Below are 17,246 nucleotides of genomic sequence, written 5' to 3'. Positions count from 1 at the left end.
CTCCAACAGTATTGAACTGTTAAAGGCAAATAGCCCTCAATGGACTTGTCCATTATGAATTTATTTAATCAAAGTTTCATGCCACTCAACATAGTGGCTGTCGCCAGGTCTTGTAATGATTCTACAGATTAATTTTCAAGTGAAAGTGGCACTGCATTCACATGTTGTCACCCAAAAAGCAAAGCTGCCATAGCAAAAAGTTCTGAATAATGACTCTGCTATCACAATATTACTTTTATTTTGTCTAGCCTGAGGTATTATCTGAGCCTCATTTAGCCAGATCACACCATTCTGCACCATCTGCCAGAAAGAAATGGCAAATAACAAGAAGAGTCCTATCTTTTTTTTCTTCCAATATATTTTATTTTCCTTTCTTCTGCATCTGTAGCCCTTCTTGATGCCTTTCTAAAACCTTATCTTAAGTAGACGAAACAAATTATGGAGAATGCATATATATAAGCACTTCTAAGAGAGCATTCTAAGAGTATTAATATGAGAGAAGAAAAGAAAGTCTCACTAGTATCCACATATAAAGTTTAAAGTAATTGTGCATTATTACCTCACAGTATCACATTGTTGATGTTGTTGTGCGTGCCATGTCACCTATATATTAAATATTCAGTATTTTGTATTTCATTTTTGTACTCCTTACATTGATTTCTTTGCTAATGTAAAGGTAAAGGTAAGGATTCCCCTCGCACATATGTGCTAGTTGTTCACAACTATAGGGGGCGGTGCTCATCTCCGTTTCAAAGCCGAAGAGCCTGCGCTGTCCGAAGACAACTCCGTGGCCGGCATGACTAAATGCCAAAGGCGCACGGAACGCTGTTACCTTCCCACCAAAGGTGGTCCCTATTTTTCTACTTGCATTTTTACGTGCTTTCGAACTGCTAGGTTGGCAGAAGCTGGGACAAGTAATGGGAGCTCACCCCGTTACGCGGCACTAGGGATTCGAACCGCTGAACTGCCGACCTTTCGATCGACAAGCTCAGCGTCTTAGCCACTGAGCTGTTACCTTCCCACCGAAGGTGGTCCCTATTTTTCTACTTGCATTTTTACGTGCTTTCGAACTGCTAGGTTGGCAGAAGCTGGGACAAGTAATGGGAGCTCATCCCGTTACGCGGCACTAGGGATTCGAACCGCTGAACTGCCGACCTTTCGATCGACAAGCTCAGCGTCTTAGCCACTGAGCTGCTGCGTCCCTACTTTGCTAATGAATGTAATGCTAATAAACCTCCAGATCAATCAACTCAACCTCCAATTGAGTTGATTAATCCTTTGCATACTAAAAATTTCCCTTGTCAACACACCTTGTTGCTTTTCTCTAGTAATGTAATTGCTCTGGAGAAGGTTATAAAGTGAACCTTTATAAAGTGAATCTTAACCTCACTCCCAGCTGAATGGGCTCTAGCAACCAACATACACCTGTTATATTATATGTATTTTTTCATCAGCTTCTTTTTCCCTTTTCCAGATATCCCTATTTAATTCTGTAAAATAATTTACTAACTACAACATCCTTAAAGCTTCCCAGAGTCAGTTTGGAGTTGGGTATAATGCCAAAATCATATCATATTGAAATGAATGAATCAATCAAATCAGTAAAAATGACAGATTCCACTAAAGTAAACTATATTTGCTATAAATATATATTTGCTTTTGTTCTCCAACATGCAACAGCAAAAATTTAATTCATTTGTTTTATAAACTCAGCATTGTAACATTAGCTATGGTAAACCGTTCCTGGCTACACTATTCAAGGCATAATTAAGAACAGAACTCAAAATATTACTTGATTACCATACAGATTAACTTCTGTGCTATCCATAAATGTACTGTATTCTTGTTCACGGTTGCCCATGCACCCCAAATCTGCTCTGAATTGCCCACTGACCTCTGCAGATTCCAAATTTAATTAAAAACAAATGAAGAAGGATGGGTCTATTTCACTGGTGGATGCTACTGGATTCAATAGCAAAGGCTCTTAGATCTGAAATCAACTCAATACTGACAGTCACAACAGGTACACTTACCCCAGAAAAACTTCTTCATAGGATGATCAGATTTGGCGAGACTGCCGAATAACATCTCTCTTCTGTTTGCATCAGAGGGCCTTGCAAGTTGATATTCTGTTTTTTTAAAAAAACAAGGTTTTCAGATTCAAAAGAATCCTAGCCTACAACAGCAGCATATAAGAATATGACTGATGTTCCCTGACAGTTTCCCACAAGCAAAGTGAATGGGGAAGCCAGTAGGAAGCTGAAAATCGCTCCGGCCACTTTTTTGCCTATCTGCACTTTGAAGTGTCTATCAACAGCCCCCCACCTCACCCCTCTTCAGCACTTACACAGGCTCCAGAGCACCTGCTCTCAATACTCTTTGCCCACACCCACGCTCCATACCTGCCAATGGCACCTACCCTTCTGCTTGCCTGAGACATCTGCCACTTCCGATTTAATGACCCTGATGATCCCCAGATTACAAGAGTAAAAACTGGGACTAGCAGGACTGCCGTCGCTAAGTTATGCAGTCATGTAATATTGCACTTTAACAACCTCACTATTTAGCAATGGAATTTCTGCTTCTCATTGCCATTATAACCTGAAACTACCTGCTGTTCAGTTAGTAAAAGCATCCCTGTGTCGATGGAGGGATGCTACTACTATTTGCAGGCCAAGCAAGGTAGGTTTTAAAGTATAATATATGAAATTGAAAGATAACTGAGAATTCTTACCGCTATCCACAGCTTCAACTTCCCGATCAATTGCATCCCGGATCATTAAAGGGTGGATGAAAAACTGTGCCCACCTGAAGAAGAAAATCATTGTAAATAGAAATTTTGAGTCCGATATAAAATTAAGATCAATAATAAGGAAGTATTTTTAAATGGTCATATGACCTGTTTTGACATGGTTAATTTTCCCCCTCTGAATTCTATGCAAACCTTAAGAAATCTCAATTTTTTTTATCCTTCAGTATGAATTGCCCTAACTGTGTAACCATCCCGGCTTTTCTCTAACAAAAGCCCCAGGCATTGGAAGCCCTATTTAAAATTCTCATTTTAACGTTTACAATTAATTATCTTCCCTATAGAATTTGACATTGAATGACCCACAAAATTCCATTCTTCAGAACAACCATCTTCCTATCTTATAGGCAGTCAAGTCATGGCCTCAAAAACCTTTTTTCTCTCAAGATGCCTCTCAACTTCACTGCTAAAGATCAGTGGCACAGATCTTATCATTTTGAAATTAAATGTGCACGAAAGATGTAGTGTAACCCTTAAATTTGCTTGATTTAATAAAAAAACTCCCCCTCCCGAAGCACTCTTTTTAGTTAATGAACATAAATATTTTTGTGTCACTGCCCTGACATTTATAGCTCCTTTCTCTTTTAAGTTGCCCATCCCTGCTACACAGAACTGCTTACTCATTTTAAAAATCTATCTATTAAGATAATTTTTGTAAGCTTCTGAAGCAATAACTTCTATATTTATTTCCAGATCCGTGTATTCTCAAAACATCTCATCATTAAAATACTTTTTTAATTTACTTTTTTTCCACAGTTTGCTTAAAAACTTTAAGTAAAAGTAAATTAGCGTAGTGGACTAAGTTTAAATAGTTAATATTAAATACTTTAACTGAAATGTAGTGTCGTTTCACTACATTCGCAGCTGAGTTACCTATCAAGAGCTTCCTTGAAATACTTTCTCTGTACATCAAACTGGAAGATAGTTCGTTCGCAGTCTGTTGATGCATTGTCACTCCCACCGTGTTTTTTCAGAAAGGCATCAAATCCATTCTCATCTGGATACTTTGAACTACCCATAAAAACCACTAGGAGAGAATCCAAAATAGGAAAGTAGTTATTAATTCTAATAGAGAAACATATAAATACCATAGACAGTAGTCTTCTTTTCTCTCGTTGCCATCACTAAGCAATATAGTTGTAAAGTTTGATGCCTCACGACTGCATTGCCCAGCAGTGGCAATTCCAGAAGTCCCTGTTGCTATCATAATCTTAGGACTGCATAGGTTGTTAAATAGGAAGAGGCAGCAGTCCCAGGGGGTTGCCTCAGGAGGGCGCTATGGAGCACCACAGGCCGCAACCAAGCTCTGTGGATGGGATGCACTACACCAGGGGTCTCCAACCTTGGCAACTTTAAGCTTGGTGACTTCAACTCCCAGAATTCCCCAGCCAGCTTTTCTGGGAGTTGAAGTCCTCCAAGCTTAAAGTTGCCAAGGTTGGAGACCCCTGCACTACACTACAGAGTGTGGGCTGGCAGTGGAGTGTTACAGAATACAAGATCCCTGGGATCTCCAATTCCATAGCCGGATTCCTCTGGATAAAAAGTTGTGACCTTTCTTGCTAGCTTCCACATTGGCTTTGCTTATGGGAAGCTGGCAGGGAAGGCCCCAAACGGCGATCAAGTGACTGCGGCTCATTGTGAAGTCATAACTGCAAGCTGGAAACCTAAGGACCCAGTTCACATGACCATGCAACTTCATGGACCAGTTGTATTGTCGTAATTTTGAACAGTCACTGAAGAAATGGCTGTAAGTCAAGGACTGCTTATAAGTAATCAGTCATGCAGTAGATCCTTTCTTGTTCTGTGCATTCATATGCACAATAACACAACTCTTCTATAGGCTTTCCGTGTATTACTTAAGAATAATCTATAGAAAAACAATATCCGTCTCCCATGACTATTAAACACACAATTAAATTAAAGTTAGTCATTAATTGTAACTAATAACTAATTAGTTAATAGTCATTAGATGATACAGCAGAATTCTGAGAGCAGCCATTACGTAACTCTTTGTTTAACACAAATTTACCCAAAATGATTTTAATGGCTATTTTGTTGATAATTGAGATTTCACTAAGATTCTATATCTAGTTTTGAAAATATGGAAACAAATACGTAATGCACTGATTTGACAAAAAAGTCACCAAAATGGGAAATTATATAATTAAAATTGACTTGGCTAAAAACATTTAGAGGTGACATTTAAAGCAAAACATACTATGTTCCAGAAAATGTGCCAGCCCAGGCAGCTCATCAGGGTCAGAGAAACTGCCGACACCAATACAAAGTGCAGCTGCAGACTGAGGAAAGAAAAATACAGAGAAATATTTAGAAAAACATCTTGGCTGCCATATAAAACTATGAAATTCCTCCAGTAAAATAAAATCTTGAATATATTAGACTCTCCAGTAAAGCAGAAGAAGTACTGTTGCATCTACCTAACATTTCTTAATCAGAAAGACAAAGCTTGCATGACTATGCATGTTCCTTACCTTAGCTCATTTTTATGCATGAGTAGGTAAATCGGGGGGGGGGAACTAAAGTGCCTAAAATGTTGTAGATCAGGGACTACCTGTATTACAGTAAAGGATAAAAAGAATATACTTAAAACTTAAATATAGTTTTAAAAGTCAAGAGTAGTTTCACAAAGCAAAATAAAAGCAAAAAAATTCTTCCACATATTCAAGCATTCCAACACATTCCAATATAACTTTGCTATGATTATTTTCATATTATAAAATTGTATAAAATTGTGCTGTTTTCATAACAATTTTTCTTCTCTTAATTTTGCAAACATGAAGATTAGCAGCATCTAAAACCACAACCACACTTGCAGATGCACCAGCCTCAACTGTGCACACACTAGCCTTACTAAATTTTGGGTTGCGTTAAATGCAACCTAGCATCAATTTAAAATTCACACTAAATCACAGACCACATTATTAAAACTCATACTAATTGCAATCTATCTGTGAATCACACCAATGCCTAAAGCAGTTTATGGCTATAATCATTACTCAATCCAAATTAATTATACATACCTGCTTTTCTGTACAATTTCTTTTCCGAGTTTCATCTTTATCTGTTAGCTCTTCTAATTCACTATCAGGATCTAGTTCTTCATCATAATCACCACATTCATCATCATAGCCTTCTTGGTCATCTTCTATTTCTGCTCCAGAATCATCATCATCATCAGTTTCTTCTTCAGAGTCACCCTCATCTTCCCCTTCTGAAGATACTGCACAAGGGCTACCATCTGGGTTATGCAAGTCCGAAATCAGCAAGGCACATAATCCATTTTTTAGTCTGATGTATCTAGAAAGTTAAACAGACATCCAACTAAATATTCTTTTCAGTGTCTTTGAATTAAAACTAATTGTGTTATTCCTGGTATGCCATGTCTTTGCAGGGTCTCTTTAATGAACTATTGAATCAAACAAGACCTAAAACATTCATTTGTTTTTAAAATACATTTTATGTTATAATGAATTGATTCCAGAATGGACAATGTGGCTCACCCCACCAACTATTAGCATACACTACTCCTCAGAACAGTTCAGATTATTGGTACTCTATTATGAGCTTCACGCAAGAAGGAAAAATACATACTTACCTAAAGCTCCAATTCTGACAGTGAGTCCCAGTTTCATGTCAAATGCATGTCATATTCAGGAATCATTTATATTTCCAAACTTCGTTGAAAACATCATAGCAAAGTGTACTTTTGAGTTATATGTCATTTTCATCTCAGATGCAGAATTTTTCTATAACTTAACAACTAAGTACTAAGCGGAATGTTTTATGCCCAAACATGGCTGGGGACAAATGATTGGTAAATTATCTTGAGTGGTAATAATTCAAGAATCCACATATTGGATCGGAACAACATATTAGTCCTATCTAGCATCTTGTTACACAAGGCTGATCAGATAGTTCGTTTAGTGACTGTTCGAAGTTACAACAGCACTGAAAAAAAGTGACTTACGACTATCTTTCAGATTTATGATCATTGCAGCATCTCCAGGATCAGGTGTTCAAAATTCAGACGCTTGGTATGACATTTGAAGGGTCCCGGGGTCATGTGATCCGCTTTTGCGACATTCTGGCAAAGCAAAGTCAATGGGGAAGCCAGATTCACTTAACAACCGTGTTACTAACTTTAACAGCCGCAGCGATTCACTTAACAACTGTGGCAAGAAAGGTCGTAAAATGGGGCAAACTCACTTAGCAAATGCCTCAAGACAGAACAGAAATTTTGGGCTCAATTCTGGTCCTAAGTCGAGGACTACCTGTCCCCAAGAGATTGCTCACAAGCAAAACATGAGCATCATCTGCAACCTGCCTCTGAACAAAGGATCTAAATACTTCAACCTGCAAGTAACTGAAAGACCAACCCTGAATGATTTGTTGTCCCTCTCCCTTCCTTGTCTGGTGTTGAAACTACTGTGCTGACCACACACACAGAGAGATATACACACACACACACACACACACACACACACACACACTTCTTTTAGGCCAATGAAATGGTGAGGGTGGCCTTCAGCAGAGGAGCATCAGCCTCTCACCTTCTAGCTCTCTCCAAATAAAACCAGACTATCATGGCTATCTCAAGCCATGTTGGCTGTGGGTGAGAGAAGGTATGGTTCAATTCTTCTGGGTTAAAAAAAAAAACTTGCCAATCCGACCCACTCCACTCCATCCCACCCGCCCGTGTTTGGCAGCCAGATGCAGCATCTCGGGAGTACCTGTACTGTTTGGGATCACTGGGGGACTTAACGATCTCGGGGTCGCCCAAGTTGGGGCTAGGCTCGCAGGCGGCGGCGGCGGCGGCGCCTCCGCTCTCCGCATCGGCTTCTTCCTGGACAGCGCCGGCCTTGGCCCCACGGCTGCCCTCCGAGTCCTCGGGTTGCTCGGGGCGGCAGGCAGACGAGGCCTTGGTTCTACCGGGCATGGCTGTCAAGATAACTGCGGAGGAGCGACGCACGATGAGCCTGAAGGCGAAGATCTTCCGGGGCCCGGCTAGATGGTCTCTCAAGCCGGCACGATCCCGACCGTGGAAGCCTCGATCTATTCGCAGCGGATTTACTCCCGAGCAACCCCGCGATACAAAGGCTAACACTTTCCGCATCCGCCGCGGGCCCAAAACCCGGCCGGGCCGTTCCAGCCTGCAAGATCACAGGCCGGTGCTAAGGGCTGAACGCACCGGCTATTCTCCAATCAGAGCCCCGGTTTCTTGCCCACGTGATCCCCGCCAACAAATCCCGAGGTTCCTCGGAAAATGGCTTCTCTGATTAGTTACACAGAGGCGGAGGAGGCCGGAGCGCAGCCAAGCATTGCAAGCTTTCTGCAGGCTGCGGCCGAGCCGCTCAGAATCGAATGTTGCTTTTCTGTGCAAGTGTGTGACGTCCGTCCTGACGTTCGATCAAGACACGGGGATTCTTGTTCGTGTCAGTAGAATTGGGTGTAAGGAAAAACGGTTTGGGTTACTCTGCGAAGTGGATCAGCAACTTGGATGTATTTTGAGTTTGTCGGACAGCGACTCCCGGCGTTCCGCACTCATTGGTTGGGGCTGGGAATTAAAGGTTGGGGTTGGGAATTAAGGGTCCATCCACATTTGCAAGACCATCTAACTCTCTAGGAAAGGAATTTTTTCCTAGGTTTCTTATACTGGGTATAGTACAGGTAGTCTTCGACTTACAACAATTCATTTAGTGACGTTCAAGGTTACAGTGGCACTGAAAAAAGTGACTTATGACCATTGTTCACATTTATGACCATTGCAGCAGCCCCATGGTCACATGATCAAAATTCAGACACTTGGCAACTGATGCGTACTTATGATGATTGCAGTGTCCGAGGTCAGGGGTGAAATCCACCAGGCTCTAACAGGTTCTGGAGAACCAGTAGCGGAACTTTTGAGTAGTTCGGAGAACCGGCAAATACCACCTCTGGCTGTCCCCAGAGTGGGGTGGGAATGGAGATTTTGCAATATCCTTCCCCCAGGAGGGGTGGGAATGGAGATTTTGCAATATCCTTCCCCTGCCACGCCCACCAGGCCACACCCACAGAAATGGTAGGGGAAAAAAATTGGATTTCATGCCTGCCCAGGGTCATGTGATCCCCTTTTGCGACCATCTGGACAAGCAAAGTCGATAGGGAAACCAGAGTCCCTTAACAGTGTTGCGAATTTAAAAACATGCGGTGATTTACTCAACAGTGGCAAGAATTCCACCGTAAAAGGGGGCAAAATTCACTTCACCAATGTTTCACTTATCAACAGAAATGCTGGGCTCAATTGTCATCAGTCAAGGACTACCTGTAGAAGTTAACGTATTTGTAGACAAAAGTGGCGTGTTGGCAGATGTAATGGATGGGGCAGAGATGGAAGGGGGCCCAGCATGAGATAGCCAAGAAGTACCTTTCTGATCTCACCCGCAATTGAGCACCCGATGTTGCCTCTCAAATAGTGTAAAGTTGTAAAGAAAGAGAAGTGCGACAGTGGAGAATGGATAAAAGCCTTCTATTTACATACAAGATTGATGTACATAAATTTCATTAACTGTACACAGTTAATTGTACAGATAGTCCTTGACTTACAACAGTTTGTTTAGTAGCTGAAATTAAAACAGCACTGAAAAAGGTGACAATATGACCGTTTTTCATAGGACTGTTGCAGCATCCCCATGATCATGTGATTAAAACTCAGATGCTTGGCAATTGACTCATATTTATATGGCTGCAGTGTCCTGGGGTCATGGGATCACCTTTTGCGACCTCCTGACAACGTCAATGGGGAACCCAGATTCATTTAATGATTGTGTTACTAATTTAACACCTGCATAGATTCACTTAACAACTATGACAAGAAAAGTCATAAAATGGGGCAAAATATCTTGCTTAAGCAACAGAAATTTTGGTCCCAAGTCAAGGACTACCTGTATTCAGATGCAGATCTCTGAAGATCCTGCCTCCCTCCCGCCTTGCAGATCATCTGACTCATATTGAAAAGAGTTAAGCAGTTAACATTTAGGAATCTGAACCTAATGCTCAATTGTCTTAATAACATAATTACTTTAAAAGAGATGTGACATTCTCCACCTTTATTAAAACTTGTTGCAACCTATACCTATGAAAAAATATATTTAAGTAAACCTAAGTCACCTGCAATGTTACAGCCATCCTATTGTAAAACTGTAGCAGGACTTTAAACACTATTTAACTTTCTCCATCATTTAAATGAGTTGTTTTGCGAAGAAGAATATTCTTGATACTTGGTGTGTTCAGACTTGACTGTAATCTAATCTAGAATCTTTCAATATATAAAGAAAGTGATAAATAATTTTTCCCCCAGCTTGGCCTATGATCAGTTTTATATCTACTATACTAAGAACTGAATGTAATGAGATTTACTCCTGAGTAGTCTAAGAGGCAGTACTTTTGTAACCTTGGCGGATTTCTGGTTATGACTTACCAGAAACCACCCAATCGGCAGGTCAGGAAATAAAAAAGTATCCCAGAAGAAGTGAATAAGGAGCCTTTTCCTACTTTTGTGAAGGAAACTTTATGAAAATGCCCATGAACTTATCAGAAGTTGGGTCTGGCTCAAGAGTTCACTTCTGGGATACTGTTAATAGAGTTGTTGCTTTGATTTCATGGAAATTTATTTTCAACTGACCCGGTTGTATTATAACACCTTCATGCTGATATTTATTGTATTTCATTTTCTCTTTATTGTGTTTTGAACTGTTGGAAGAAATGACCATCTGGGTTCAGTTCCAAGTGGGGAGAAAGACACTGGAAAGATGGAGGCTGTTTGGAAAGATGGTTTAATGGTGGGCAGGACCACATGGTTTGAGGTCCTGGGCAATTGAGCACATGGGTGAGTGAGAGAGAGAGAGAGAGAGAGAGAGAGAGAGAGAGAGAGAGAGAGAGAGAGAGAGGGAGATATTTATACCCTCTCTTGGGCTTTGAACTTGCTTCCTGTTCCTGTGGCAAGGGCATGTATTCTGATTGGTTGTCAGACTCCCATGGGGCCATGCAGGGGTAACTTTGTAGGCTGTCTTGAATCCCAGGCTTGGTTGAACCTTGCTGGGTGATGCAATCTTCCCAGGAGCCATGCGGTGAGATGGATAGAGAGCTAATCCTATTATGTCCTGAGGGTGAAGGTCTTCTGTTTTGTAGATTAGGTTGCCCAGCCTTTTGTCTTGTAGATAGGTTGGCACCAGTCTTTCTGGGGCTATTAACAAAAATGGGGGCTGGTTTCCAAGAGCATGTTTCTCCTTTTCTCATCCAGAGAGGTATAATATTCTGCCTTTTTAATATTTCCTAGAATATTTCATTCTTCTAGGAGAAGGGTGGCTGCTAACTTTTTACAGAACCTGCCTGGAATGCTTTGTGGGGAAGCAAAAGGTTAAAATGTATTAAATATAATATTTCATATTTATATTTATTATATTAGGCTTCATAGTAAGGTTTTTCTTGACTATAATATAGTTAAGTCACTTCAAGCAGTGTATTTATTTTCTGTAACTGAAAATCCCAGATTTTTGTTAATACCGAATTAAGAAATACATGTCTTTGGGGAAAACTTCACAAAGGGGCTTGAGGTTGTATCTGTCTGCATCACCAGCATAACTCAAAAGATAATGGGACCTGATTTGATGAATAGAAAGAACCTCGAAAAAACTGCAAAACAGTGCAAAGAGACATAAGCAACTTGATGTTTTTTACACAAAAAATTATTGCTACTGGTGAAGGGGCTGCAACAAATGCTAGAAATTATGCTAGGCATACTTTTCCTGCCTAGTTCTAATCTACAGCAAGAAATCTTTACATATCAAAAACTCAAACCTTGTCACTTTCCCCAATTTTCAGCATCATTTTTGGATCAATAGAGGGCAGTATTTATAACAAATCAAATTCTTTACTTCAGGGATTGAGATTGATCTAGCAAATTTATCTTTCATAGGTGATACTTGAAAAATAAGTACCAAATCCTTTGGTGTTAGCATGGTAGCCATCTGTAGAATTCAACATGATTCATACATACAAATTGTAATATACTTAACATTGCCTGAATGTCCTTTTTTATTCTACCTAGCAGCTTTAGAAAAGAATTTTACTCTGGAACATAGCCGTACATTTGAAAGAATCTCCTATTTGGATAGATTTTTTTATGCTATCAGCAACTTAAATTAATAAAATAACCTGTAGTTACCAAATAATGTTTTATTTTGTCAAAAACCTATCAAGAAGAACAAATACACTACAAGCACTTTAAGTCAGTATCTTGTAATATATCATAAATATACAAGAAAATAAAACTTTTTGTAATAATACCAAATTGAGAAAAAAAGAATCACAGTTACTGAATTTTTTATACTTAACTCTCCATACAATGGCTGAAATGAAATGAATACTGTATATGTTTATGCAAATGTTATGTATAATTTTATTTAGGTTACCAGAGTAAGCTTCATTAAACACAGTTTTCTTCTGATAATGGTGAAGAGAACATTGAACCTTATTTATAGCAAGACTCCTTACATCTCTTAATAATTACCACTGAGTTCAGTGAGACTTATTATCAAATAATCAGAAGTATTTGGGGACTGAGTGGTGGAATAGGGTTGGAAAGACTGCCAAAAAAATAAAATGAAATGAAAGAAATGGAGCAATTCAGCATCTTAAAATTATTACTGCACGTGCTCATAATTCTGTTACTTGCTTCTGTCTTTTATCAACATGCAGTCAAAGTATATCTTCATTACAGCTAAATGCTACTGTTTATTTAACCATACTTCAATCTTAGCAGTGACTTCTAATGAACAGATCCAGAAGTGTTTTGAATTCATGTTATCTGGCTCAATTTTTAATAAAATTATTAGAAACACCAAACATAATTCAGAATGGTTAACACTATAAAATATTAAATCTTAAGATAAGTTCTCAATGAAATGCTAGCACTGACAGCCACTTTTTATTTTATTCATGGCGCAGAATATATTACAGGATTTTTGTGGACACTGAACAAATGTACTTACAGTAGCTCCACCAGCACAGACACATCCCTTTCTAAAGACAGTAAGTGATGAGAAAACATTCCTGCATCAGAGAAAAAAATCCTACTGATTTTTGAGGCACTAACAGGAGCACTTCTGCTGTAGTGGGGGTGGCTGATAGGTGAGCCGCACATTCTTCCCAGCAGTAGCCTTTGAAGCTTCTGATTCCATGCTCTCTGACATCTTTTCACAAATGATGTCCACAAGACGCTCAAAGACCTGTCTCACGTTGATATTCTCCTTCGCACTGGCTTCAAAGTAATCAAAACCTAGTTTTTATTTTGGAACAAAGTAGACAGATCAGCTATCAGTTTATCCCAGGATTGCACTTCATACTACTATAGAGTTAAATTTTCTGCTCAGTTCATAAGCAACTGGTTTCTTCCGAGAATAACACCACAAGTTCAGAGAAGGTAAAATGGTTTGTCATTATCCCACAGCATATAAAAGAAAGTTTCTGAAAGCATTTAATCTGTTAATGGTCCAACAGGGAGTATGTATTCCAGATTCTGCCTACTTGGGCTCTGCAAAGATTTCCACAAGAAGCTCAGTAGTCCATAAAGGTACCTTTGTGCAACACAAAGATGTATTCTGAAAATCCTCACAGTACCAAAATGAGTTTGAAGTTTTGCTAATAACATAAGAAACACCTTTCCAAATCTATGGAGACTCTTAATCATCCAGGTCATGGTTATCCCAAAGATACTTTTTTAAAAGGTAATTGAACTTTGTTTTTCCTTGAAGACATTTTGCTTCTCATCCAAGAAGCTTTTTCACTTTTCATCTTCAAAACTGAAGAAGCTTCTGGGAGGAAAAGCAAAATTTTTAAAAATGGATTAAATACATCTTCACGTGATTTTGAAAGGCCTACAGGTGCTTTTTCAAAAGCAACTAGACTTTCTTTGTTTTTTCTTGAAGACATTTTGCTTGTCATCCAAGAAGCTTATTCACTTCTTATCTAAGAAGTGAATCTTTGCTTCTTGTATCAGAAACAAAATGTCTTCAAGGAAAAACAGCCTAGTTGCCTTTTGAAACAGCACCTTTGAGCCTTTCTAATCACATCAATATATTTAATCCATACATTTTTTAGGAAGCCGAATAATTAACAATCTTTTACTTCCTCGTACTTCTGGGAAATGCATATATTCTCACTAAAATATTACACAATGGCAATTGCTTTTGTTGAAAATTTACTGATCTGTACTTTGTGATGTTTGAAATGTGACCTGAGAGCTATCTTTGAATTTACACGTTTTGTTAAACTAGAACATTTAATCACATATTGTAGGATTTCACAGCCACCTTTATTTATTTATTATTTATTTATTTTGTCGCATTTCTATGCCGCCCAACTCCCAAGGGACTCTGGGCGGCTTACAACAAAGAGTAAATCAGTGAAATGATTTCTAGGAAATGTCTGGGGAGACAATGAATATGTGACTAACTTTTTTCTTACTGTGCTTCTACATTCTTCAAAGATCTGAAACAGTTTGACAACATCTTAGGCCTATAGATAATTGCCAGGATGCTGACATTCCTTAGGCCTGCTTTGTGATTTGAATCTTGCCAGAGGTGTTCAGCCAAAGCTGATCTGTATGTTTTTAAGCCTGATCTTCCTTTAATCTTCTTTGGTTTTGCATTCTACGGCGCATTCAGTTTCTCCGATATAACTGTCTTCATATTTCATGTATTCCTTCAGTTCTTAGTTATAGAAATTATCCTTGTTAAATCAATGGTAGGATATTGTGCAAATTCAGCTGTGTTTTTTGAATAAAATTACCTTATTGGGGAGATGGGCGCCCTATAAATTTAATGAAAAAAGAAATAAAGTGTATTTAAGCAACCTCATTTTTAGTGCGGTGTGTAAACCCAGAATTTATTTTTATGTGAGTCAATGTACTTCCATTCCAAGTCTGCTTTCACTGATTACCTATTTGAGTGACACTGTAATCTATCTGCTGTAATGTAGCAGAAAGACAGTGATAAGTATCAGGCTAAGATCCTGGAGCCATGACTAAAATAAACAAGAACAACAAAACCTTGTAGATACTAAAAACTAATTTCATACAATTTAAACATCAGAGTGCACAGTGGGATTGAATGAGAGGTTATATAATGAGAGAGAAAGGAGAAGTGTTTTTAGAGTAACGGTTAAGACTTGAATCTTGATACAAACTGAGATGTCAGAATAGAAGCATAAGCAGAAAGGGTGGTATAGTCATAATGGCACATGAAATGCATCAGTTCATTAATAAGTATACTGGACAAGGAGAGGAATAGGGTAGGCCTAAAGCTTAATCTGAAAGGAAAAACAAAGCAGGAAGAAGGCATGTTGTGAAATAAAGTAATGGCGAAAGGATTCCTACAGGCCTTGAGTTAAATATTGGAACTGGAAAACATTGCTAACTCAAATTTCATGTTCAGAGGAATGAAAACCTTAGACACAATGAATACGGCTTTGAGATTCTTTCAATGCTGATTTGTCTTCTGATAATAAAAAATAAATAATATATCTGGAAAAGCTGGTAAAGATGAGATGTGGCTAATAGGTCAGGGGAAAGAAAGGGAGAAGAGGAGGAAAAAAAAAGAGATAAGGTTGATCATGTACCCAACTGATCAGCCAAATGTTTTCCTTTTTCAATAGGAATAATTCTTTCATCCTCCATATCACACTTATTCCCAACCAGAATAACTTGTGCATTATCCCAGGAATACGTCTTTATTTGAGTGGCCCTGTAAAAAAAAAAAAAAAGACAACAATATGATTTGCTGTGAACGGTAGTTACAGAAATCCATCAACTCAAAACAACAGCAACAGCTTAAAAACAGCCAGTTTTGTTACCAAGATATTGTTGTTAGTATTATTACAAAGTATTTCGTTCTACAAATTCCCATTACTTTTCATGTGAGCCAATACCTTAGTATTTGCCTATAAAAGCTAACGAAACAATGCTTAGTTTAGAAGACATCACAAAAGCAAAAACACAAAAACACCCCCTTTTAAATCCAGCAGGGGGAGCCAGAAGATTAAAAACATGGATTAATTCAAGTAAACCACATTGCCCTGTAATTCTAATATAATTCAGCTAGCCAGCACTCTTACCATGGTCCATGGACAATTTTTACTTCATTAAACAGACCCAAGTTAATGGAATATTTCCTTATATCTCCTATTTATATTGTCAAAATCTGAGTCTTTGAGATTGCTGATGGAGTTTGATTTCTGATTTAAAATTATAACGTATGATAATTCATTTATTCATTACCACATGCATGATAAAATGATAGAATTCATTTCTACAATTTTTTGGTTATTGGTGGTCAATCCACACTGAGCCTGTCATATAAAAGCACTCTCAGCCAGTCAATGTATGCATTTTTTTCAGCACACTTGCTGAATATTCATCACTAGCCTTGCTGATAGGGCCTAGTTTAAATAAATGCTGGAATAGTGATAACCAATCTAGGAAGAGCCAATGGAATTTTTTTGAAATTTCAGCACCCATTGGTAATGAAATTATAACTCTTAAGCTTCACACTTCAACAGCTCTAAATGTAATAAGTACCGTAGCTAATGTTGATGGTGAATTCTCCCACCTGCAATCCTATACAAACTTATCTAAGAATAAATACAGAACTCGGTGATGCTTCTGAAAAAGTCATTGAAAATTGCAGACAATTTCATAACACATTTAGGTTTGGATTTTTTCACAGCTGTTTGCAGTTGCATGTTATATTCATACTACAGCAGAGAGATAGTTAAAGTAATGTGAAGGCTAAATATTAACTAAGGTTCCTTCCACACTAAGAGAGAAATATTATGCATTATAATATATACTAAGACGTACTGTGGCAGCCATTTCATGATTCAACATTCCTAGTTATGGTCTCATATTAGCTTTTATTTCAGTGCAAAAATTATTGGGAAATTAAAAAGTTTAGAATATGATGCTGCAAATGCCTAAATTTTATATGTTTGCAGAATATAATAATTTTTTTCTTGTTGGCTCTAGCAATACAAAAGTCTAATCTATATAGGTTTCTGGAAAAAAAAAACAGAAGCTTTCTCCAATTTGATCAGCTCACCGGCATATTATATCCCATTCCTGTGCACTGGTAACACTTAGCTATATCATACTGCCCCACATTCCACAGGGCCAACCATATCATGGGAAAACATTTCTGGGCTTTGACTTTACTAATCTCTCCAAAATGGGGGACAACGAGTTGCATCTCTTATCACAATTAAAATAGTCAGGGCCTTTTCTAAAGAGGAAATGAAGTCTTTCAGGTAACTGGGTGTATCTCCAGATTTATTTATTTATTTATTTATTTATTTATTTATTATCAGATTTATATACCGCCCTTCT

At 38.4% G+C, this 17,246-nt stretch overlaps 2 protein-coding genes across 2 annotated transcripts in view; both read right to left on the bottom strand.

Annotated features, from left to right (window-relative positions):
- NRDC (nardilysin convertase) overlaps positions 1-7,981 on the bottom strand; it is a 28,594-nt gene extending 20,613 nt beyond the window's left edge. The window contains exons 1-6 of the mRNA XM_070941349.1: positions 7,561-7,981; positions 5,851-6,127; positions 5,028-5,109; positions 3,683-3,836; positions 2,735-2,808; positions 2,034-2,129 (exon numbers count right to left, since the gene is read on the bottom strand). Coding sequence (XP_070797450.1) covers positions 2,034-2,129; positions 2,735-2,808; positions 3,683-3,836; positions 5,028-5,109; positions 5,851-6,127; positions 7,561-7,943 — 1,066 coding nt within the window. The 5' untranslated portion in view covers positions 7,944-7,981. The remainder of the gene's footprint in view (positions 1-2,033; positions 2,130-2,734; positions 2,809-3,682; positions 3,837-5,027; positions 5,110-5,850; positions 6,128-7,560) is intronic.
- A 4,976-nt stretch (positions 7,982-12,957) lies between these two features.
- RAB3B (RAB3B, member RAS oncogene family) overlaps positions 12,958-17,246 on the bottom strand; it is a 59,548-nt gene continuing 55,259 nt past the window's right edge. The window contains exons 3-4 of the mRNA XM_070941348.1: positions 15,485-15,609; positions 12,958-13,145 (exon numbers count right to left, since the gene is read on the bottom strand). Of these exons, the coding sequence (XP_070797449.1) occupies positions 12,958-13,145; positions 15,485-15,609 (313 nt within the window). The remainder of the gene's footprint in view (positions 13,146-15,484; positions 15,610-17,246) is intronic.

Source organism: Pituophis catenifer, unplaced genomic scaffold (assembly GCF_029215685.1).
Source record: "Pituophis catenifer annectens isolate HBS135680 unplaced genomic scaffold, rPitCat1.0.hap2 SCAF_3, whole genome shotgun sequence".
NCBI lineage: Eukaryota > Metazoa > Chordata > Lepidosauria > Squamata > Colubridae > Pituophis > Pituophis catenifer.
Note: the sequence above shows the minus strand (reverse complement) of the source record. Positions and strands in the feature narration are given on the sequence as shown.